This window comes from Lotus japonicus, chromosome 3 (genome assembly GCF_012489685.1).
Source record: "Lotus japonicus ecotype B-129 chromosome 3, LjGifu_v1.2".
Lineage (NCBI taxonomy): Eukaryota > Viridiplantae > Streptophyta > Magnoliopsida > Fabales > Fabaceae > Lotus > Lotus japonicus.
The window spans coordinates 26,808,227-26,834,272 of NC_080043.1; the positions used below are offsets into that span (position 1 = coordinate 26,808,227).

General features: G+C 39.9%; 3 protein-coding genes across 3 annotated transcripts; all 3 read right to left on the reverse strand.

Moving 5' to 3' along the window:
* Positions 1 to 1,154: 1,154 nt before the first annotated feature.
* On the reverse strand, positions 1,155 to 3,422 carry LOC130743856 (uncharacterized). Its single transcript, XM_057596077.1, has 4 exons — positions 3,035 to 3,422; positions 2,746 to 2,944; positions 1,466 to 2,642; positions 1,155 to 1,346 (listed from the first exon to the last, which is right to left on the reverse strand). The coding sequence occupies exons 1-4, from the start codon at positions 3,420 to 3,422 to the stop codon at positions 1,155 to 1,157; spliced, it is 1,956 nt and encodes a 651-aa protein (XP_057452060.1).
* LOC130743857 (uncharacterized) lies at positions 3,423 to 4,192 on the reverse strand. The gene is made up of 3 exons (XM_057596078.1): positions 4,052 to 4,192; positions 3,816 to 3,923; positions 3,423 to 3,683 (listed from the first exon to the last, which is right to left on the reverse strand). The coding sequence occupies exons 1-3, from the start codon at positions 4,190 to 4,192 to the stop codon at positions 3,423 to 3,425; spliced, it is 510 nt and encodes a 169-aa protein (XP_057452061.1).
* Positions 4,193 to 6,421: 2,229 nt separating this feature from the next.
* On the reverse strand, positions 6,422 to 15,849 carry LOC130742353 (2-alkenal reductase (NADP(+)-dependent)-like). Its single transcript, XM_057594459.1, has 6 exons — positions 15,572 to 15,849; positions 15,266 to 15,452; positions 14,751 to 14,917; positions 7,476 to 7,558; positions 7,148 to 7,274; positions 6,422 to 6,857 (listed from the first exon to the last, which is right to left on the reverse strand). The coding sequence occupies exons 1-6, from the start codon at positions 15,803 to 15,805 to the stop codon at positions 6,603 to 6,605; spliced, it is 1,053 nt and encodes a 350-aa protein (XP_057450442.1). The 5' UTR covers positions 15,806 to 15,849; the 3' UTR covers positions 6,422 to 6,602.
* Positions 15,850 to 26,046: the final 10,197 nt, after the last annotated feature.

Below are 26,046 nucleotides of genomic sequence, written 5' to 3' on the forward strand. Positions count from 1 at the left end.
TTGATGAAAAAGAACGCGGAAGATGGAAATACCTTCAGTGTAGCTGACACATCGCCGAATCTGTTTGGTGTGCATGATTTGATAACTGCGACGATGAGATCGACCCTTTCTAGATGGTGAAAGATGGAACCCAGAGGAGTTGCAGATCCACCTAATTGCAGGGCTGAAAGCCAAGTATTGGAGTGAAAATCGGGATCAGTGTCGTGACCGTCTTCGAGGACGCGCCTAACAAATTGTTGGGTTGGAATGAGGTGTCCGTCGGTGGTGGAGCTGCGTTGAATCATGGTGGCCTGGACGACACCAGCAGGGCCGGGAATGAGAGGACGAGAGCTTGCAGAAGAGTTGCCTCGGAGTTTGCAAGGGCAGATGAAGGTGGGAAAATCTTGTTCCATTTTGATTTTGAAGGTTTCGTTGAAAGAATGAAAGGAGAGGATGAATACCAGAAAGCGTAAATCAAGCAAATTTATAGATGAAGGAGTAATGGGGTTGGTTGTGGTTGGTGGTGGATAGTAATGAGGTTGGTTGTGGTTGGTTGTGGATAGTGATGGAGAGATTTAAAACTAAAATGAGAAATAAAAACTAGTTATTAAAGAGGGAAAAAAAAATTAAGGTTCGGATCCCCCGATTCCGAAGTTGCTCGGAAAGTAAATGTCAATCGTGCCAACTCATGGAAGCATAAGAAGAAATGGAACCATTTCGGATCCTGTAATTCCGAAATGTCTCGGAAACCGTAATGTCGAAGATTGTTAAAACTTCGGGTGCCAAATTTAAGTACACGCATGGAAATGGAAAGGAGACTTCCGAAACATTTCGGACTCCGTAGTTCCGAACTCTAGTTTTCGGACTAGAATAGCACGGACATTATCATTCCGAATACAAATGGGGTGGCAAGTTACCTGACTGTAATAGCACGGACATTATCATTCCGAAGAACTTCGGAAACCGGAATTCCGAAATCCTGTTAACCAGTTAAAATGACAGTACCAGAAACAATGCAGGCAGAAACCACAAATTCTCATAACCAACTACATTGCAGGGCAGAAACAGATAAAATGCACATATTCAAACAGTTTAATACTGAATCATAATACTTTGAACTTCTAATTAGTGGTTCATATGTCATAGATACAAATTAACAAACATCTATCCTAGTCTCAATCTTCTGCAAGGTCTATAAAGACATTCTCTTGAGGACCACCCGTAGCATCAATCCAAGCATTGAATTCTGCCGTAAATGTAGCCAAACGCGCCGCATACGGGATGATCCATTGGACTGTGGGTTCTTTGGCCAAAAACGGCCATTGGGGAGCGAGTGTTGGCATAGGATGTCCCGGCTTTAGCTTGAGCTACATTTGAGAGTATAGCAATAAAGTTAGATAAGAACAAAGTGGCTGAGTACAAAGTTTACTAAACGTAAATAATTTAACGTGACAAGCGAGTGTAAGGTACTTAACGAAAGATATACCTGAACCAAGTGGTTGGTGACATGACCAACTGCTATAACGGGATGTACTTCCGGTGGGGCGCCTCCTCTCAATGGCAGATAAGTGTAACAACCGTCTAGTGAAATGGAGATGAAGACAACTTGAAACCTCGTAGCAATGAGGTACCCCATCTCCGGTAGAGACATCCACTTGTCTTCAGTTGCTTTTGTACCAATCGGGAGGATGAGACGATTTTGTAGGGACTGAACCCTCTCGTAACCAAATATGTTGCTATAGTAAGCGGTATTCTCTGAGAGTTCTACAAGCAACTCTTCCCTAATCAAAGGCCAACCGTCTTGACCTATGTCGGGTCTGAACAATGCAGCAACTGATCTATAACCACAATTACCATCTGGAATAACATCTATGACTTTTTCTATATATTGATGGAAGAAAGATGGCAAATCATCCAAGTATATGCTGGTGGTGGACTGGTTGCTCTTCTTAGACTTCTTGTTTGACTTCAGAGCTAGTGGTGTAGGAGTTCGGTTTCGAGGACAAGAGACTTTGTTAGGTGTTGGCTTGAGGCTATTGTTAACATGTTCCCAATAACAAGGATCACGCTGTAAGGATGGTTTTTGTTGACTAGGTGGTTTACTCTCCATAGCCTTGGACGAGCGCTTGGGCTTTATCTTCACTTGAGGAGGACACAGTGAACTACTAGAAGGACAATAAAGCTCCTTTACCTTCCTCCTTAGCATACTTTGCCCCGCAACATCCAAAGTGTTGAAATAAGCGGTCAAGTCATCAATCTCTGACTGGAGGTCTCCTTGGTTTGAGGCTTGACTCCCAATGGGTACATGTTCCCAACCAAGTATCTTCCAGAAAGTGTGGACTGCCTCATACGGAATTGTATCGTAACTATGAAGTGCACACGCACAAGGAAGCCCATGGGTAACTTGAAACGCGCATCCACAACCATCACGCATCACTCTGTTCTGTTCATCTTCCATGAGTTGCATGGCCTTTCTGGACACAAATCCCCTGATATTTGTATACATGGGCGACTTGAAACGATGTTCTACAAGGTTGATACTGCGCTCAAATGATGCCTTGATTTCATTGTGTCGTACAGTGGTCAACCTATCAACTGCATCCCACGAGGCGCACACGTCACCTCTGCCGTCTTTCAGCATCCTCTTCAAGGTTGAATGTGCACTTTCAGCCCCGCATACAAAAGATCATACTCTATCAATTTCTGGTAATAAATCAAGACTATGAAATGAAAAAAATATCACAAGCAATAAAGTGTGCATTGTACCTGTTACTCGTTGTTGTTCCAAAATGCAACACAGAATTGGTCCACGCACTCACAAATTTCTCCTTGTGCTTTAACCATGTAGTAGAAATGTAGGATATGAAATCTGGGTAGTCCTTACACATGACACACATTTCCTTCCATTCCTCATCAAATTGTTCCACTGTTTCAGCATATATCAGGCATTTCCAGTTCTCCATCACTGAAAGGGCAAAATCATCCGTGCCAATCAACACTTTGCACTTTGCCTCCACATTCTTGTTTATGTGGAACCGGCATAATAAATGGGTACAATTGGGAAGACATTGCTTAACAGCACTCAGTAAAGCCAAATCTCTGTCAGTCACAATCACTTGAGGTAATCTGGCATCATCGGCAATAAGAGACTTCATGCACTCCAAGGACCAAACATAGTCAATTGTGTGCTCCCTAACTATGTAGCAAAATTCTATGGAGAAAGTCAACCCCGTAGAAGTGAGACCAACCATTTCAAGCAAGGGGATCTGATATCTGTTTGTCTTGTACGTGCAATCCATGATGACCACATGAGGGAATGTGTTGAAGAGTCTGACCGCATCAGGATGAGCCCAGAAGAGATCCCTAATCTCACTTGAATCAGCTTGTTGCCTTTCAAAGTGAACATGCTTGGCTTCTACCAACTTCTTCATCAAATGTTGCATTTATGTCAATGGTCCCCTCTCCTCTTTTTTCAACCTTTTGTTGCAACTGTAAACTTGAGTGATTGTAGTCAAGTTACCTGGATTGTTTTCCTTCAATGCCGCTAGTATTTGTCTCGGTGGAGTCCAAGTACTAGTCATGGTGCCCACAAGCCCCTTCTCTTCCTCTGTTAGTCGACCAACGTAGGGGTGGCCAACTAGTGATTTAGCTGGTTCATGGTTGTGTTTACCATCCATCACTTTCAGCCGCCACATTCTATCACCCTTCGCAGGTCATCATTTGAGATTAAACTTACAATCGGTCTTTTGTGATGCGGTACTTTTGTACTTGAATGTATTCGGGTCCTTGTATGGCCTGTAAATACCATGCTTCGCACACTTAATAGTAACAAATACCTTTCCTCCACTTATAGCATAGTCAGACCTTGCGATCACCAGCACATAACCATTCGCCTTTCCAACATTCTTAGTCCATTGTTCAAGCTCATCACGAGTATCAAATATCTGTTCAATGATAACATATTGCTTTAGAAATAAAACATCCTACCAACCATCACTAATTATTCAATGATCATCACATCATTTTCCAAATACATAATAGTATGTTCCAACAATAATTATTCAATGAATACCTGATCAGTTGTAAATAAATGTGTGGCGTCCACGCTTATACGAGGGGGCACCCACGGAATGATATTGCTAGGCTCAACATTTCCAGAACCGCATGCGGCATCAACCAGTAAATCTTCTTCATATAGGTACGGTTCAGTCATTCAGCCTGCATATAACAAACTACCACTGGTTAACTATTTCGGACATGGTGATTCCGAACGGTTTCGGATAGAGACAATCCGAAAGGGTTCGGATACAGACAATCCGTAACAAGCTCGACAACATCAGAATACAAGCAAACAATGGTGGTGCAAAACGAACTTCCAACAAACAACAATGAAATGTAACTACAATGATAAGTAAAGCAGGATATGAAGGGGGGAGAGAAATGAAACTTACCAGAAGGAACTTGGTGGCAAGGTGGAACTTGGAAGGAGATGGTGGTTGAGGGTGGAGCAAGGTGGAACTTCGAAGGAGATGGTGGTGAGTGGGAGGAAAACAAACATGGAGGAAGAAGAGGAAGAGTGGTGGTGGTGGAGTTTTTTGAATCAGATTGTAATGGGGGGGTGGTGGTGATGGGGTTGGTGGAGGAGGAGTAATGGTGATGGAGTTGGTGGTGGAGGAGTAATGGTGCTCAAAAGGTGGCAGTGTGTGACAGGTTTTTGGACCCAAAGAATCCGAAGTACTTCGGACAGGACGGTTCCGAATTATGTTTGTCATTTAAGTGCCATTCTCAATAAGGTATTATTCGAAACTTTTGATTCCGAAGTGTTACGGATACCTTGTGTCCGAAAGGGTATTTCTGGCATTTTTTAAAAAATCTGGGGTGGCATTTCTAAGCCCTGGGGTGCCAAATCCAGGGCTCGTACCCGTGCAACACAGGTGAACTTTGACTATTGGGTTGTCGGCGTGGAGCACTTGTGGGATTTGCTGATATTCATAGGAACTGCTCGATACTAGTGGACACCTGGAAATTGATACGAGGAATGTACATATGTGGTCTGTAAACAAGAGTTTCATTGTGGGATTTTGAATTTCGAGCATCCCCGTCTCCTCTCTATTACTTCCACAGTTCCACCCCTCTTTGTTTTACCTCTATTTTGCTTTCCTTTCCTCTATTTCTTTTTCCTTTGTTCCATGTTGTTTTCACCTTTATTTGTACCATGGGTCAGTGTTATCAGACTCGGCTCGAACCGGCCGGTTCGACCGGTTGAGCCGGGAACTGGACCCTAAGCCGGTTCGAGCCGAGCTTCGGATCGGCCATGCAATTCACCCGCTTCAAATCGGAAAAAACCGGCCGGTTCAGTAAAAAATCGGCGACTCGGCCCTTATGGTTGGACCGGTTCGTTATGTAAAAAAAAAACTGAAATACAGAAACAGAACTGCCGTCGTTTCCTTCCGTATAGCTGTGTAGGGTTCCTTAAACTGAAAACCCATTCTTCCTTGCAATCCAACATCTCATACGCTTCTTCACTCTTCAGCCTTCGCCGCCGCTACAAGACGCCTAGCCGTGTAGGCCCGCCGCTGCTCCTCCACTCCACCACGCTTCTTCACTCTTCAGATCTGGCTGAGTATCAATCAGGACAGATGGATTCGAAGAAGCAGTGAAGACAGAGAGGAGAAGAAGGAGAGTGGAGTAGTGTTGGGATGAGGAAATGGTTTGTTGTGGTTAAATAGACGTAGTCCATCTTACCCAACATCCTCCATGATGATCTGCCTCTTCCTGCTTTTGTTCTATGTGCGGTTATTCTCCCTCCCTCTCCAGATCTATTTTTTTTTAATAACTTAGGGTTAAATTAGATTACAGTGTTAGTGGTGTTGGGCTTAATTAATGGCCCAAACGTGGCTGCTGTTATTTTTTTTTTCCATTCTTGTTTTTTTATGAATATATCTTGATATGGTACTATTGACTTATCGTGATGGACTGATGGTTGTTTGTTTCCATTTAAATTAGGCACCTTCAAATTCATATATTAATACAAAGTTTTAAAATTTATGGTGGTTGTATGAGATTAAATTTATATATCTTTAATATATTGTCATTAATTTAGTGAGATAGAATTAATAACTTTTCTAACAGAATACATTTATATATTATTTTTTGAAACAACTTTTATATATATATATATATATATATATATTATTCTTAATTTAATATATGGTATTTGTGTGTGTGGTATTTGTGATATTTTATGGTATTATAAATTTTTTTAATTTTTTTTAGTGTCGACCGAGTCAAACGGTTCAACCAGTGACCCAGTGGTTGAACCATTGACTCATTGACCCAGTGCCTCGACCGAGTTGATCACCGGTCCGAGTCTGATAACACTGCCATGGGTGGCACTCCTTGTGCCTTTTAATACAATTATATGTCTTATCCAAAAAAAATGTAAGTTAATTGAAAATTTTACATTAATTTTCTTGGAACTGATTGATCAATTCTTGCACGCCTTCTCATAAGTGAAGTTATTACTTATTCCCTCATCAGATCACAACAAGTTTATAAGGGAAATACGATTTACTTTATGTGGAACATCATGACAATTGATCCAGCATGTAGGTATTTGGACACTAGGCCTTGACTTGCACAACAACTTTTCCAATATTAGAGCTAGAGAACAGAGAGCTTAAGCTATCCAAAAAGCTCTCAATGCCAACATTTAATTTATTCTTGGTCTTTAGCTTTCCCTCTTTGATGTATCCCTCCATATCTTTAGCGAAATCTCCAAAACGATGCCAATAAGTCCCGAGCAAAAAACCTTCCATCCTCACCTCTTTGCCAATCATATTCAGAAGATTCCTCACACCATCTCTTTCAGTCCAAACCTGTATAAACATTAACTAATTACTAATTGTTCCATTCATGATCTAAGTTTTTGCTAATAACATTTGGTCTATATATGTTATTCACAATATGGTCCTTATATGTTAAAATTAATTTTTAGAGAATTTTTTTTAACTTGTGAACTAGATTTTTCTTTATCAGCATGTATACAAAGTCAATTGGCAAACCAAAACCTTATGTGTGAGATAAATTGTACAGATGAGTCATGTACATATGCAATAAATTTAAGATGCAATTACGTGAGGAAGTGTTTCATGAACCAAGTTCTCACCTTATTATATTGAGATATCATTCCACAAAGTGGTATCCTAGCACACTTGTTGACATGGTTAAGTACAGCTTCAAGCATTTTACCACCAACATTGTCAAGATAAACATCAATGCCATCTGGAAAGTGCCTGCGGATTTGCGGTGAAATATCATAAAATTTACATAATTTCGAACAAGTAAAATACTAAAATTGTCAGATGACATGCAAATTTATGTCAAATTAAGATGTGCAAATTTACAATTCAAATACATATGGTCATACTCATATATACGAAGTAGTTAACCAGGTTGATTTATGGAAAAATTGAGAAAAAGGACGGATTACCAACCTGCTTAAAGCTGCATCAAAATCTGATTCCTCATTGTAATTGAATCCATCATCATACCCAAATTCCTCTTTGATGAGCTTCACCTGAGAAATCCATTAGCTTAGTTGTAATTAAGTTGAATGTTGGAAGACATTTGATTTTTACCGTTTTTTATGGATTATATCACACAATGATGAAGACCCTTAAGACAACATGTACCTAAAGTGTTGTAATTATGTTTTATCCTCAATGGTATAACGTATTAGTCTATTATGTCTATGTGGTTTTTTTAAGTTATGGAGTAATTTAATGTCCCCGAATGATAGCTCAAGTGGTAAGAGTTAGGGACATAAGAGTTGGGTGCAGGGCCGGCCCAAGGGTACAGTCACTCAAGCAAGGGCTTTAAGCCTCCCAAAAAATAATTTTTTTACTAAGGAAAAAAGACCTCAAAAAATATTTTTTATTAAGTAAAAAAGGCCCAAAAAACCAAGCATTAATAAAAGGCCCCAAAAAAGGACTCATTTTAAAGGTTTTAGGCCTCATTTAATGTTGGGCCGACCCTGATTGGGTGGGATGAAGGGTGAAGGGTCTCGGGTTCAAACCCGAAGGAGAGACTGATTTACTAACATTTATAATTAACAACTAGCATTTGCCTATAAAAAATGGACTAATTTAATAAATGCATGTTAAAATATTATGGACCAAATTGAAGGTTTATTAACTTTTTTTTGGAAACGGATCAAAATCTATTAAGAATACATGTTAGATGCAGAGACCAATTACATCATTTTAGATCAAGAAAACATGCTCTGGTTGAGTTTTTCAATCAAAACAAAGTCACCGGACAAAAATATAAAATTTGGCCCTCCACCGAATCACTAGATCTACGGACAAAAGAATATCAACAAATTTAAAAGATGGCTTAATTGCACATTTGGTCCCCCAACTATAGCCTTCCTGCGAAAATCATGCTCAAACTTTAAAATTAGCAAAAAAATGTCCCTAACGTTTACAAAATTGGTTTTCCGTCCAATTTCATCCAAAAACTAACGGAATATTCCTCAAAAAATTAATTAAAAAATTTTAGTCTCTCAAACATTCATCATCTTCATATTAAAAACCCAGAAATTCATCATCTTCATCTCATTTTTCTTTCATCTTCATATAAATGAGTAAATCAAAGCTTTCATATCCAAAAATCACTATCATATATCAATAAAAAAATTAACTTCTGATAATTTTAATTAAGTTAATTGATTCTACAGTATTAAATTTAAATTTTCCAGCACCAACCAAGAACCCACCATCACCCACCACCTCCCACTCATCTTTCACTTCAATTCATACTTATCAAAGCCCTTAGGGACGAGCAACAGTCCAGCAGACAGAACAACAACAACAACAACAGCTTTCACCTTCATGAAATTGAAATTGTCATCAAATTTATCATGAAGAATCACAGGCAGGAATCAACTCGAAGTCTTTGAACACCACCACTAAAAACTAATTACCAGTGGCAAATGAAAATCCACCCAAAAAATCACCAACAAGGCTAAAAAAAATCACCCAACAATATTCATGAAATCAAGCAGAAAATACACCCTCAACCTCACACAGCTACTCAAACATCACCAGGAAAAAAAGCAAAGAAACAGAGTTAACCCATGGAAACCCATTCAAAAAAAAAAAAGCCAGATCCCTTCTAAATCGCCACCGCCACGCACCTCGTCAGATCTGTTGTGTAACACCCCGATTTCCGGGAGTCACTTTAGTAACCTATTAAAGTAAATATGCAATATTTTCTAAAAGGGATTTATAAATGCGAGTATTTTTTTTTCTCTTTTCAAAGTATTTCTAAATCATGAAATGCATACTCCCAACTGTATATAAATTTACATCCAGCCTTAAACATGGCAAGTACCCGGAGGTAACAACAGATGAACCTAACTTACAAATCTAACGAATAGAATTAGATTCAACGAGGAATCTATTATGCAATGACTCGTAAATCCGATATACTCCCTACGATTTCCACATCAGAGAATCGCAAGATAGCAATGCACCGGAACGTACCCAAAACTTCAAACAATACTTATAAAATAATCCTATAAGCTTTAACCAACAATGATAAGCTCTTTACCCAAAAGGCTCTAGCCTTACACCCGACTCTATTCTTCGAGTCTTCTATAGTTCTTCGACATGGTGTAGCATCTGCTCGCATCACCACCTATCGTTGTCTGACAATGGGCGTAGTCCGCCAAAACACAAACAGAAGGCGCGAGGGTCAACTCCAAAGAATTACATAAGTAATACACCAGTAGATAAAGTTTAAGGGATAGCTACTTATTGTCTCTAAAAAGAATACCCTAAGGTAAAAGTCGATTCTGCGACAAAAGACAATTAAATATAAAAAGAGTGCAACCACTCATAATGACTTCTCGAGTCATCTGACTCATCTCCATCCGATGGTCAAAAACTGCTCAGCGAGCGAAGAGTAACAATGTACTTGGAAACTTATAGTTCCTTGACTTATCCTTTAGATAGTCCAATAAATAAACTGCTCATCGAGCAAAGAGTATAAAATACTCAGAAACTTATTAGTTTTTCCTAAATCTTGGATTCGGCGACACTTCTCATTTTCCAGAGCTAATATCCAAACCCTAAGCTTTCATATGAGATTGTTATTATTATTTAAAGGGTTCAGAGGTTGTTTAATGTATTATGAATTTTCCTTGTGAAATGGTTTCCATTTAGTTTTGTCTCTAATCTTATGAGTTGAAAAGATCTCATAATCCCAAGTAATTCCCAGAGAAGGTCTCGATCCATTAAAGCAATAACAAGGGTCCGAACCTTGGTTCGTCCCGTCAAACTTTCCCAAAATCTCATGATGAGTGTGGCATAACTACCCGTTATCCTCACTCTGACGTACAACAGATATATATGTATTTGCATAATCAAAATAACACAATCCAACAGTCATGGCACATATATCAACACATCCTAGATTAACCATTTAGCACATAGCATGTAGATCAATATCAACACATCCTAGATTAACCATTTAGCACATAACATGTGAATCAATATCAAAGACAAGTCCAGCAATAAATGATTATCATTTGTCAGCCGTAGCCTCAGAAAACATTTTTCCCAGTCAAACACAATCAAGTGCATAAACAATAAATCAAGTCGAATTCGTCGACACCTAAAGCATTAGGTAGTATTCAGTGAGTAGCTCTCACCTTAGCCAATTCTCATACTAACTGCAATTCCAATCCTAACACATCTTTGCTTTCCCGTGTCGGTTCGCTTTCTTTTATTCTTTAGCTTCGTCGTCAAGCGCTCCCGTTATTCGTACCCTTCACAAGTACACATAACATAATTACTATTTGAGTTAACCTACTAACTCAAGGTCTAAAGCTACGACTTCAGGCAATTGACTCGAAGCGGATGTATGTTAAACCTAATCCCCATAATGGTTATAACCCATTATGATCAATTTCAGAAATCAAGACAAGTCGTCATAATGACAACAAAACAGTAACAGTAATTTACGTTGCTTCAAAAAGCTTTGACTTCGCAAATCAACTTTAAAACCAAATACTCATATTTTTTGTTAAAATAGATAAGTATACATAACTAGTAATTACTCCTCTCGTTTTCCTTAGAGTCTTCGGTCTCTATTAGGATACTCATTGAGGCATTTTCGCAATACTACGCACACTAAACTCTTCATTAAAACAATATCCTAACAGTTGTATAGTTATGTACTTCATGTGAATCATGGAATCCATAAACCTTAGTTTACTAGTTAACTTCCAAGACTTTCATCATAAAAAAATAACTCATACTTAATTCCTTAAACATTTAACCCATTGAAATACAAGTTTTCAAAGCAAACCAAGGCTTCCTAGAGCTTATAGAGCTCTCGGCCGTGCCCTAACACACAAGGGTAACAAGTTTTAGAATTAATTTTCCAAAAGATCGTGATGTATGTTTTAGAGTCCAAAAATTAATGTACTTATAGGGCTTTTTTTTCTGAATGGCGTAAAAAAAATTATTAATTGGAAAAAGGGGGTGAAAAAAATAAAATTTAGCTGTCTGGGGTAGTTTCTGGTAGCATTCGAGAGGAATCTTGCGAATGGTAACAAAACACTTTTCCAGAACTGAATGACATGAAGTCAGGTTGAACAACTGCCATTCGTAGGATACCTTGCGAATCCTAATAAGACAAGGAGAATCTGGTGCACCAGGAGAGATTCTTCTCCTTCCCGATGCAGGTTGACTGAGGAACAAGAGGGATACGCGACAAAGCTCGCGAATGGCTGACATGGATGGGACGTAGCAGAGCTGCAGGCATGCAGAGGCATGCAGAGGCTTTCGTAGCCTGCCACGCGAATGGCATGTCGGCCACGAAAAAGCACCATATTCCATCTTGTCTTATTACCATTCGCAAGCCTACTGTTCAACCTGAAAAAGCTTCCATTCATGTCATTCAGTTCTGAAAAAGTATTTTGTCCTATTACCATTCGCAAGATTCCTCTCGAATGCTACCAGAAACTACCCCAGACAGCTAAATTTTATTTTTTTCACCTCCTTTTTGCAATTAATAATTTTTTTTACGCCATTCAGAAAAAAAAGCCTACTTATAGCATATTTAAGAGTACCTTAAGAATTAAGACTAATGAAGAAGTAAAACTATCATTTTAAATTAAGCATTGTACACCTCTATCTTACTAAGTACTAACTTTAATATTCTAATCATGTATGGTATCATCTCCTGATTTACGAATTCCATTTGCTCATAAGAATACGTTACTTCTTTGTTTCCAAAGTGTTAATTAGATACACTTGGTAAAAATTTTAATTGGAAAAAAACAGATTTTACCCTAAAAGTAGTCATCAACCAAATTTCCCAATATGCATTAGAAAATTGAGAAAAAACCTTAGTCTCTGAAGTGATATTAAAGCTTTTGTATTAAAAACGAAATAAGTTGTATAGGTGTCTAACCCAAGGTTCAAAAGTAAAAGGACATGAAACGTTTAGCATACACAAATTTGGAATAAAACAAAGTTTCGTTACACATTTAGGATTCAAAGATCCAAAAACCTTTCTATTATCACTATCAATAATTTCATTTGTCCTAAAAAGAAGTATGTAATAAATATTTGGATGTGAGGCATCCATTAGTAATTCAACAAATCTTGGATGACCATCACAAGGCTGTTCACGTGATATCAAATGAGGAGGGTGGAAGAGAGAGAGAGCGGTTGAGGGAGTGGATGAAGGAGAGAAAGAAAATAAAATAATAGTATCTGATTGGTAGGAGTGGGGCCCGCGTAGGAGAGAGGAAGAGTAGTGGAGAAGAAACAAAGTTTGACTAATTAAAGAGAGAGAGAAAGAATGAGGACGGTTGGGAGTGAGTGAGGGAAGAGAGTGTAAATTCAATTCTGATTGGTGGGGTGGGGACCACGAAGAGAGAAGGTTATAGAAAATTTGAATGTGTAATGAGGATGAGAGAAGAATAAAGGATATTCTTTTATGATAGGTTATCATAGGGAATTAGGAAATGTGACCTGTTAGAGCAGGTCATCTCTTTAATAAAGAAAGAGATAATTAAAGAGTGGAAATTCCTAAGATTAAAATAGAATAGTACACACAAAAATAATTATAATGTTATTCTTGTATTTAAATAAACTCTATAATAAAATTGAAATATTGAAATTAATTATTACTTGATTAATTTTTCACGAATCGCGATTAGATTCAAGTCAGGAAAATAATATAAAAATACTACAATATAAATGCGCGATTAAATAACTATAAGGAAAATATTTCTTAGGGTATTTCCCGCAATCGTGGCGCGAGTAATATTCAATAAAAATAATTAATAAATAAAACGCGTTGTCGCACGATCTGCAAATTAAATAAATAAACGTTCTATTTAATTTCGGGTCTCACATGTTGCATCGCCTCGTCCTCTCCGGCCTCAAGCTCTGTCACCGGAATCAGCCATAGTCACCACAGAACCTCTTTCTGCTCCGTCGTGTCTGATAGCGATGCAAGCACTGCCATCTCAAAACCCCCAGCCATCATCATCCTCAACCCATCACCTCCTCTGCGATCTGGGCAAATGCTTCACACTTGGTCGTCGTTGTTACGTTGGGTGAAGGTTCGAGGGGGAGATTGGAGCGGCCACTGCTATATTTGCATGAACAATCAGAGATCTTCATCAGATATGGATTTTGGAGAGAAGAGGCGTGACGGCGGTGGCAGAGATTTGCCTCTTCGCCCTTGGAAGGGAACAACGGGTTGAAACCGCAAAAAAAAAACCCATAAACTAGGTATATCTCTTCGAATCCGAGAAAAGATTTAGAACCCAGATCTTTGAAATGTATTTGTTGGTCAAAATGTTTGAATTATGTATTTGGGTTTCATGTATTTTGGGTAATTGAGTTCATTGCATCTGGGTTTTGGGTTGAAGAGAGAAGAGATTTAAGAACCCATATCTTTGAAGAACATGAACATTCATAAATTTTTAGGTTTTTGTTTTATTTTCTTATCTTTTATTAATTTTTATCCCAGAATTCGTTAAATATTGGATGGAATTGGACGGTAGACCATTTTTGCAACCGGGTGTAAACGTTAGGGATGTTTTTTGCTAATTTTAAAGTTTGGGGACGATTTTCACAGAGGGGCCAAAGTTGGGGGACCAAAAGTGCAATAAAACTTTAAAAGATAAAACTAAACTACGACTCTCTCAAATAATAGCAAATAAATAAAAACGGCATGCGATATATTTTTACCAAGCCTCAAACATAAGCAAACAATCTATCTCAAAATAGCCGTGACAGAAACAAAGAAGATCAAATAAAAAATATAATGCAATATGATACTGGGGTGTTTTTCGAACTAATTTTTATAAAATGTAAATTTTAAAATTTATTATTTGTTATCATTATATAATATTTATTTCACGAAACAAAACAATTATTTACTATTGATCAGTTATATATTTAATATATGGAATAATAGCAGCCCTCAATATATAGTTCTTATTTTGTAAGTAAATTTGATTTTAGTACTTCGGCGGAAAAATAACGTTTAAAGGCGGTCTAAAACACCCATTAAACGTTATTTTTTCGCCGAGGAAACAAAATCAATCTCGCTTATAAGATTAGAGACTAATTTGAACATTAATTTTTTTAAAAGTCAGTTTTCCCATAATTTAAAAGTGGTTGCATGTTTGTGTTCAGAAAGCAGCATGAAAGAATCAAAGAAAATGATGACAATACCTTCTCGTCAGATCCAGTGCTTCCGATTACCCTACACCCTCGGATCTTTGCTAACTGTCCAGCATTCATGCCTACCGCTCCGGAGGCAGCAGATATGAACACGTTAGAACCTGGCTTTGGGTCTCCTAACACCTCTATTCCAATCCACGCTGCAAACCCCGGTATTCCTACACGATGCATTTTGCAAAATTAGTATCATATGTTTTGATAAACATACACTTCTCTCGAAGGAAAGTATTGATATACATACACTTCTCTCGAATATTTCTCATACATACCATTTAGTAACAGTTTTTGGACGGGTTTTTAACCTCAAATACTTTGTCTAAAAATCATCACAAACTGATATGTTTTGTTTTTTTGAATGTTGTGTTACCGGTAGGAGGCTTGAGAAGTTTTGTACCACCAAGTTCCAATTAGGCAACGATACCAGTCACAAACACATGTATATGTAAAATGAAGGATGTTTAAGAGAAAACGTATGTATATGTAAAATGACTCTAAATAAAACCAACCTAAAGAGCCTATATATTCCGGCATAGAAATCCCACTTTGAGCATCAATCTTTCTAAGTATCTCAGAGGAGGGTATGATACTATACTCAGCCACAGGGGCAGCTGGAACCAAAACAAGATCCCCTTCCGTGTAATGTTTTCTGTCTTTTGATCCTATCACCCTTAGAACAGAAAATGATGTGATCACCTGCAATATAGAACGTAATAACTTATAGAAAATTATGCGAACGTGAGAAAAACCATAGGCACATTTTCCACTATGAGTACATTATATCAATATATGAGATATGATAATAAATGTAATACCTGGTCAATGGGAAATTGCTGAAAGCCAAGGCCGTCGCTGGTGCCTGTGAATCTGGTGCGAAGGTAGGGATCAACAGAGATAAAGAGACTTTCGACGGCAACATGACCGTCAGGGATTGAATCAGAGGCGATAGAGAGAGTGACAGTGCGGAATTTGAGGTGTTCTGAGGTCGGAAGACCCTGGGGGCAATAAGCAGCCAAGTACCATTCTCTGCTTTCTACCACGCCTTCCATGGTTTCTTTTCTAGCTAGTAGTTTTCTGTGCACCAGAATGAATGAAACAAGACCTGTATATAAGAGTAATTGTGTGTCTGGATTAGCGTTAGCAAAATTGAATCTGATCAGAATTGGATCTGAAAATGTGAGTTCAAGTGATGTGATTTATGTTTGGATACACATACTGTTAGGCATCTTCCGTTAATTTGGTGCTATTTTAAAATTCTAATATACATGCAAATGAAGAAGGGGAAAGGGGTAAAATTGGGTTTTGTTTCGATTTGGTTTCTTGGATCCACGTTTGGTTTATGGAGAAGCTACCTTTCCTAGCATCACTAGATCCGATTTTACTCTCAAAACGTGGATCTAATTGAGCCTTCCCAAACATGTTTTGAGACATGAAAATCCACGTTTAAGGCTTTGATTCAATTTTGGGACTCAGATCCACGTTTTGGATCTGCAACCAAACACACACTAAAACTGTTACATTAGTGAAATTTTGAATTAGTTGTTTCACCTAATTTAATGTTATGAATTACATTCAATATTAATTATAATTTTTTTAGAGAAATACAGCAAGGGAAGGGAATGAAGCAAATCTGTTTTTCTTAATTTTTTTATATGAATAATACATCCATAATTATATAAGCAGGATTCCTATTTACGAAAAGAAATCTCTAAACTAATGTTTGTAGTTTACGTAATCACACATGTAAAATTACTACACACAATTTCCAAGATATCAAATCTGGATACCACCGTACAATGAACGAGGAAAATAATTTTTGAAATCTTAAATACCTTAATTAGAGCTTACCTAAAGCTAATGAGAAGAAGCCCTCAAATTAAAACTCGACAAGCCCAACTAAAGCAACGCCAGACGATCAAAAAAGCCTAGCAAAAACTCGCCAAAGCCCACCCCAAGCCCACGAAAAACCACCCCACAACAGCGAAGAGCCTAGGAAAAATTCAGGAAACAATCGAAAAACCTCAGACCTCCCTCAGCACAGGCTAAAGACACTTACTCGCCAACATATGAGCTGCAATCTGACCTTCGGCAATGGCGTCTGGGGAATCGTATGTCAAGCCAAGGCTCTTCCCCAAAAGAGAGCACTCCTCGCACTAGTCATTACACCATATGGATTTAACAGTTTCTTAGAGAGAACCATCAACTTTTTCCCTGTTGACACCATGTCTTCGTCGATTACCTTCGTCGTAGGAAGCTTCTCTTTTCCCATAGCCCCAACCTTATTTGGTCGGCCTCTATGTCTAGGCAGATTAACAACCACATTTGGAGGAGAGAGTTGAGAGAAGGACGACTCAACCTCCTCCCTGCCAGGAGACCTGTGAGACCCAAGTTTTCAAATTTGGAATAAACGGAATAAAATTTCTTTTCACGATTAATTTGATGTAACGTGAAGGGAAAACCTGAACAAGGGTTAAATGGATGGAATGAAATTGTGTAAGGAGAAAGTTCAAGAAAAGCTAAGGATTGTATCAAAGTCGATAAAAGTTATAGCACGACTAATATTCGCATTTAAACCTAGGACAAGAATCTTAGGAAACAAAACTATGTTCCACCCTTGGAACACTATAGGAAATTTTCCAAAAATCTTCTAGGGGGATATAAGACTTTCTCTTATTCCTTTTCAAAACGAGCGTTTCGATACGAAACTCTGGAATGTACGAACGTCAAATTCCGATACTCTGAGGTTTGCCGAAACCGAAACCCTGATAGTTCAGAAACCCTAAAATTTACGGACGATGAAGACTTTTTCTATTCGGAGCTTCCAATGAAGATTCCACCCGCGTTCGCCTATTTCTCTTGATATTTCTAATCTTTCTTCAGAACAAAGTTTTCTCATCCGACATCAACTGCAAAAAGTAGTTTTCGGGTAAAATCGATTTACACCGACTTTTGATCGTTTGATTAAATTCCAAGAAACCTGTTTTGAGTTCTGGAATTCTGTCGCCAGAACCTATCTTAGAATTCTCCGAGGATTACACGGGAAAAATCGGAATCGCGAAATTTTCATTTTTCGAAATTTTCCAAAAACTATAATTAGCGGGAAAATGAAAAAAATCCAAAAACTCACCCATTTCCCCCATTGAACCCACGAGCTTCCAAGAGAGGAGGAGGATTTTGATTTTCGCTGTTTCTTGCCCGTTTGATTCACCGATCGTTGCAAATCGAAGACCTTGAGGTAGGTAAACCATATCTCTCTTCTGATCGTCGTTTCTGTCGACTTCTCCCAAAGTTTTGAGCTTTTTGTAAAACTGTCCAAATAAGCTGATTTCAGTGTCTAAACTTATTCCCTGCATGCTCCTGAGCGTGTTCTGCGGATTATATTTTGTCGAATGTCGACGAAATGCCGCCGGGATCAATTTCTGATGGAAAAACCCATTTTTGGGTAAAGCTCCGTTCTTTACGTTAAAAACTCGCGACTTAGCTTCGTGCTAGTAGGATTAGTTGTCATAAATGTCGTTGTTGACGTACCCATCCAATTTGTTTTTCGAAAATCCAGTTTTGAAAATTCTGAGCTGAAAATAATGACCAAAATACCCCTGCGACAGTTTTTCATCCGAAAATTTTTCCGAGCTTAGAACCGTCTTAGTTACGGCTAATGATAACCTAGGAACCAAGTTTGATCGAAGAAAAATCGATCCCCCTAATTAGGGAAAGTGGCCGAGAGCTCCATTAAGGGGGGAGGGAATTTCGGTTTTTCGAAAACTTGTCTTAACGCGTTAGATTGTCGTACGTAGGAGTTGGTAATGTGTCGTGTGACCCTAGTGCGTTTTGTTTGTTGAGTTTCTGACTCATTGTGCTTGATTTCTGTGATTTGTTCTAAGGTTCATTTGAAGGATTTTGTGAAGTTCCAGAAGAAAATTGTGAGGGAAACTTGGAAAAGCAAGCTGGAAAACCAACCGGTGAGGGCTTCTCACTGAATACTAGCTAATGTTTTAGGTGTCGACTAATTCGACTTGATTTATTGTTTATGCACTTGATTGTGTTTGATTGGGAAAATGTTTTCTGAGGCTACGGCTGACAATTGATAATCTTTTATTGCTTGATTGCTGTTGAAGTTGAATCACATGCTAAATGCTACCTGGTTAATATAGGATGTGTGATATTTGCCCTATATGCTAAGTGCTAAATGGTTATTCCTCAATGTGCTGTTATATGTGTCATGACTGTTGGATTGTACTGTTTGAAATATGCAAGTACACAAATATCTGTTATTCGTCAGAGTGAGGATAACGGGCTGTTATGCATACTTTTATTGTGAGATTTGAGAAAGTTTGATGGGACGGACCGAGGTTCGGACCCTTGATATTGTTTGATGGATCGAGACCTTCTCTGGGAAGTATTTGGGATTATGGGAGTTTTTTTAAACTTATAGGATTTGTGATAAAACTAAATGAATGTTATTTTACAAGGAAAATTCATAAGACACTAAACAACCTCAAAACCTTTATTCAATGATTACAAATTCAATTAAGAGCTTAAGACATGAATATTAGTTTTCGGAAAATGAGAAGTGTCGCCGAGTCCAAGTTTTGGGGAAACTGATGAGTTTCCGAGTATGTTGATACTCTTTGCTCGATGAGCAGTTTTGTTGTTGGACTATCTAAAAGATAAGTCGGGAAAATTAATAAGATTCTGAGTATGTGATGCTCTTTTGCTCGATGAGCAGTTTTGTTGTTGGGCTATCTGAAAGATAAGCCAGGAAACGGGTAGTTTCCAAGTACATTGGTACTTTTTGCTCGCTGAGCAGTTTTTGACCATCGGATGGAGATGAGTCAGATGATTCGAGAAATCATCATGAGTTACTTTTTATAATTAATTGTCTTTTGTCGCAGAATCGACATTTACCTTAGGGTATTCTTTTTAGAGACAATTAGTTAGCTAGAACACGTGACGACGTGACGAGTGAGGTCGGAGACGTTGTTTGGCTAACCACTTGCATTCATGCACTCATTGAGGTTAATACACGGTGGGATTGCCGGACCTCGTTGGATTCCAAAAATGGTCATAAGACCCGGATTTCCATGTAAGAACACTGCGGTGATTCTTGGTAGCATACGGAAATGGCAGGCCTGCGGGTTTACTGCTGATCTGACTACACTTTGTTTGGTATAAAAGACACGCGAGGGGAAATGGTCCCACCGTGGCTGGTGTTAGGGCTGACTCGTTAGTGCCCATCCCTCCGGAATGCATCTTGTTCCTTTGCATATGCATTTCATGCACCATTCATGCTGATTATAGTTGCTGTTTGTGTTTGTTATCTGTCAGTGTTTTGATTTATGTTATATGCCAGCAAATGTTATATATGTCTATTGGACAGGTTTTGCAACTATAATGTTGACATCTGTAATTAAGCCTATGTGGCTAATATTTAATTTTTGCCTATTGGATGTACTATTATGTAATTCTTTGAGTTGACCCTTGCGCGTGCTACCTGTGTATGGGGGGGCTATGTATGCCCTTTTTGTCAGATGATGTCTATGTCCGACTGGTTCGAGATGGTCGTCCCCACGGGGGGGACCAGATTTGAGTTGCTTGACACAGAGACCCCGGGCTCGTGGGTGGTAGACCCCGCAGGTCACCGAGCCATTTACACGGGGCGTATTATGGAGGACCACGTGGACCGATTTGGGAACCTGACGCAAGGAGTTTTGAGACGCCACACCGTTAGCTTCAACCTACCACCGGGCGTGCATTGTGGCCCTGGAGTTGTAGTGCCACCACCACCATCGTCGCCTGAGGATGAGGAGGACCCGTCAGAGGAGTTGCCGGTAGGGGGTGCTTCGTCTGAGTCCAGCTCACCCACCGTTGCGGCTGCTGTCTTGGGATCGGGTACAGTACCCGTGGTACCTGCTGTGAGGACCGATGCCGCTGTTGACGTGATCGTTCTGGATTCCGATTCAGACGACGATCATGGGGATGCGTAGTTGGCGTGGTGTGTAGTACTCCTAGAGTAGGGATTAGGGTAGGAGTAGCGTCGTGGCTCTGATCATCAGTTTTATTCTCATTTTGGGGCAGGGTAGGTCCCCGACCTATAGCTTTTTGTGTGGTTCTCTTGACGGGAGTCACAGGGAGTTGGTCGGATTAGGAGGTATTTTGAGGTGACCTACTTTCTGGTTGGAGGACTGTATATCAGGATACTGACTCTATATTTTGTGTTGTACATATTTGCCGTTAAGCACTACTTTCCCGTCACTGGAGGCTACTCGTGACGTGGTTCACCGTTTAGTTGTGGGGAGTGTATATATTGTACATTAGTTCTGTTTACTTTTAGCTGATGCATCTTTAAGATTTGACGAGTCTTTATTTACTGGAAAAAAAAATATATCGAAAAAAATATTCACGTTTTTACGCTTTATTTTCTTTTGGTTACTAAAGTGACGCCACCGAAATCGGGGTGTTACAAGACCTAGAATCAGAGACGACGCCGAACACCTCCGCCCCTGCTCCCTCATGCCTAACTGCTCCCTGAAGGAGGGAGAGAGCATTGAAGCATGAGAACCTCCCCAAAAAACGACTGTTGGATCTGCAAGAAGCTGCGGAGCTAGCTCGGGGAAAAAGAAAGTTGCAGGGACGCTAACCCCCGAACAACACTGTTCGACAAGCCTCGAAACCATCTCCACTTCTCCCTTAATCACCACTTTGTTCCTGAACTGAGCAACCACCTTCAAGGGTGGGTATTTTGTGCAAGGGGCTTGAAAAATAAAGGACTGCAGGTCTTCTTGAGTGTACCTTGCCGGGGATATCGAAAGGGCCGCCCCTCCCACCTTAAGGCCATCGAGAGCAACAATAGCAGAGGAAGCTTGCTTTTGGGAGAGAAATTGAACGAGGTCGAACCAAAATCGCCTCCTAAATTTCTGGTATTGTTGGACAAAAATTGAGAGATGCTATTAAACAAAGAGAAAAGGCCTCTGATATGGTGGTAGCCAACAACCTCTTCGATGTCGTCGACGAAGAGGGTAGCAACGTTACTCCGAGGCGCGGCCCATTGTTGATCAGAGTCGTGTCACTCTCGTCCACTGTTCTCCAAGCAATCGATCCATCTTCATCATTGTCCAGGGCCAAAATCGGGCTGCCCCATACCTCCTCCATATCGCCTTCTTCAGCCTCGCCGTCTTCAACCGTCAAACCGTCTCCAGACGCCGTCACCCCACCTGTATCCGCCACCAGATTTGCTTGGGTTAGGAAAAGTCGAGAAGAACAACAATCTTTACCCATTCTTTTGATCTTGCGGTCGATAGCAGAGAGAAAGAAGAGGCAAGCCAGAGCACGTTAAGGAGTGGATGTCACCGGCCAAGCCACCGTCGCCGCTTAAGAAGCTAGGAGAAAGGATACATAACAAAGAACTTGAAGACAGAGGTGGAAGATGATTGCATAATAAATTTTAATTTTATATATTATGTGCTAAGTAAAAAAATATATAATATTAATAGAGCTTGTTTTCTCTTAAAATGGATAAGTTTGTAGTTTCACTTTCTTTTAATAAAGTTATCATAAGTCTGTTTGAGCCTATTTAGATATAGGTCTATTGGCCTGTTTATGAATTAACCTATTTAGAAATAGGCCTTGGCCTATTTCAAGATCTTCAAATGAAATAGGCTAGTGGGTCAGGTCAGGCTTGTAAAGAGTCAAGTCAGACCTATGTAAAAGCCTTTGATAGATGACAGGTCAGGCTTAAGCCCGAGATTTCTAAAATAGGTCAGACAAATTTAAGTAAAGTCTAGTCTAGCTTAGCCTAAGCCTATTTACATACCTACGTTGGGAATGGGCTGAGCGGCTCATCGGGGACCTACGACCTAGGCCGAGTTTATATGCTAAAAAGACCAAGCTTAGACTTTTTTAAAAGCTTGATTAGCTAAAAAGGCTAGGCCTAAGCTTACAAAAAGGTCTATTAGGCCTGATAGACCAGCCCATTTATCTTTTTTAAATTTTTAAAATAAATATATTATTAATATATACTAATATATTAATAAATTTAATTGTAACCAAAACAAATATTAATAAATTTATATCATGTCTAAAAAATACAAAAATACTAAAAATTAAAAGAGAAGAAATCATAAGTTGAAAACATAAATTAGAAATGTTCTCTCCTTTTGCCTTTCACTAGGTTAACTCTCACTCTCTCAGCTTCTCACATAGCAGTCGCTCTACCCCTCAAGGCCTAAAGCAACTGCCGCAAGCTCGCGACTCATCGTCCACCGCCCACCGCCTCGTTGAGGCTTTAGACCGTGTGTTAATTTTAAGTTTTCTACTAGTTCTTATGTGATTGAGATTCAATGTGGTATTATCTTGTTGAAGTTTAACTTTAGTCGTGTTTGTTTCAAATGGATGTATGTTAATGTGGTATCAAGCATGTAGTGCTTGAAGTTTAGTTTTAATTTTAGATTCAATGTGGTGACAACATCCTATTTGTGTTCGTCGATATAAATTGAAAATAGAAACGCAATGATAGGTGTAAAGGCTTATAAGCCCGCTGACCTATTAGTTTGCGGCTTATTAGCCTTTTTAAGAGGATATTTTTAGGTAAGTCGGCTTTCGAACAAGCTTGTAGGCCAAGGAGAGCCTAAAAATTTGGCCTACCAAAGGCCATAGACCAAGGCTTGGGCCGCGAATTCTGAATGCAGACCAGACTTAGGCCTCACAAAGCCTAGCCCAACCCATTTCTACCCGTGCGTAAGAGGAACAATTACTTTCGTTTTAAATTTTAATTGAAAACAAATATTTCCTTATTTGGAGGGAATTCAATTGGGTGTAAACAAAGTTTAAACTGTACATAAACATACCTGTTTGGTGTTTTTTTTGTACATCGGAAAGATAAATTGCACCCTACAGGGATTGATCCCAGGAAATCCCCCACTCAACCCATATGTTCCATATCACTTACCACTTGAGCTATCATTCGGAGACATGCCCGTAAGATTTGAGAAAACATTTTAACACATTTCATTTTAAAGTATTTCAAATTTAGACAACATGTTTAATTTAACTTTTTACTTTGATTTTCACCGTAATCGCCATTTTCGCCACCATAATCATTGCTACTATCACCCCACCATTGCCACTGTCATGACCACCACAACCTTCACCGCCACTGCCCCACAGTCACCACTGTCGCAACCACCTCCTCCATCGCGACCACCAACACCTACCACCGACACTGCTGCCACCAACACTACCACCACCAACCTCCACCATTACCATTTTTCATCTCGCTGGTTGGAGGTGGCGGAGACGACGACGAGGCAGTGGTGGTGGAGGCGACAACGTGGTAGATTAGCGGTTGAGGTGGTGGCGGAGGCGAGGAGATGATGGAGTGTCAAATGTGGTCGTGGAAAAGACGGTGGAGGATGCGACAATGGTAATGGGAATGGTGATGGCAGTGACGGCAATGGTGGACGTGGTGGTGGAGGCAACAATAGTGGCGACGCTGGTGGTGGTGATGACGACAATGGTGAAAGTGGTGGTGACGGTAGCAACGGTAGTGCATGGTGGAAGAGGTGGTGGTGGCAGCAGTTAGGCCTGTCCAGATTTTTTTGGCCTGACCGAACCCGTCCGGCCCGCTGCCAAAAAATGTCATCACGGGTCGGCCGGGCGGGTTATCGGGTTGGGCGGGTAAAAAAAATGGTTTGTTTTGGTTTGGTTCGGTCGAGTTCGGTTTGGGCTCTGGACCGACCGAACCAACTCTTTAAAAAGAAAAAACCTTTCAGCTCAGCCCAATCCCACCACCCACACCCACTAACCCTAACCCTAGCCATATAAATTTGTTCAAACTTCTGATTCACTCACCACCTCTCTCACTCCAGCCGCCACCACCTCTCTCACTCCAACCACCACCACCACACAAGCCTCAACCCTCAACCGCCACCATCACCTCTCAAGCCTCAACCCTCAGTCGCCACCTCCTCTACCTCTCCAGCCGCCACCACCTCACAAGCCTCAACCCTCAACCGCCACCACCTCACAAGCCTCAACCCTCAACCGCCACCACCTCTCAAGCCTCAACCCTAGCCTCCAACGATCGTGGTCCTTTAGCCATAGTCTGCACCTCCTTCTCCTTCTCTGCGGTGGAGAAAGCGATCTCCGGTGAAGACCTTCAATGTCGACGGTGAAGAAGGTTGCCAGAGGAAGGACATGCAGCACCATCACGATGAAGATCTCCATTGATTTCTTATTTATTCATAAATCGTTTCTGAAGATTGTATTTTTTGAGGTATTCATTCGTCTTCTGAGTTAATTTGTCAAGGAAGTCTGAAATTTTATGTAATTTGGATGTTAATTTCTGTAATTTTCCTAGAACTCCTCCTCTCCTCCTCTTTATAACCGTGCGACCCGACTAATGTAACCGGCTACCCGACGAGACCGAAACCGACAAATCTGATTCTGCTCGGCGGACAGAGGCGGGCTGGTGGTTTGGTGTAATTTCACCCGACAAAAACCGTTGTTTTGGCCCGATCCCGCCCGTAACCGTCTGATGGACAGCCCTAGGGCGGTGGTGGTTGCAATGACAATAGTGGCAATGGCAGTGGCAGTAGAGACGGTGGTGGTGGCAATGACAACAGTGGCAATGGAAGTGGCAGTAGAGACGGTGGTGGTGGTGGCGGTGGAGATGGTGGTAGTGGCGGCGGCGGTGGCATCAACGACAATGGTGGCGGTGGCAGTGGCGACGGGAAGGTGGTGGTAACGCCGGCAATGGTGGTGGTGGGCATAAAAGTTAATAGTAGTATATAGAAATTTGTAAATGTTGGGATTGATATATAAGGTCTTATTGTAAATATATAAATGAACTACCATAAAAAATGCAATAACTGCATTATTTAATGTAAACATTAATATATAATGCGGTTATTTTATTTCATTTTATTTTTATTAATTTTTAATAGTGTTGGCTTTGGTCAACGTTGATTCGTAAAAAGTAGAATCCGCTATATATCAATACTAATTTCAGCAGAGTAGCTTCGGTCGCTTTGACGTGCGTGTTGTGTTGGCCTAGAGTCGGCTAAGATAACTCTATAAGTTAGCTTTGACTCTTTTAACATCCCTTTGGAGGCTAAAATCAATCGTTGCGTCTGTTTTTTATCCTTTGACGTCGGCCAAAAGCCGACGCTAATAAGTGTTTTTTTATAATGCTAACAAATATCTCAACTATCTACAACAATTTATACAATTCGAAATTAAAGTGTGATAACAATTCTTAGTGTGAGAGATTTGGTTGATCAACTGGTTGGTGCTA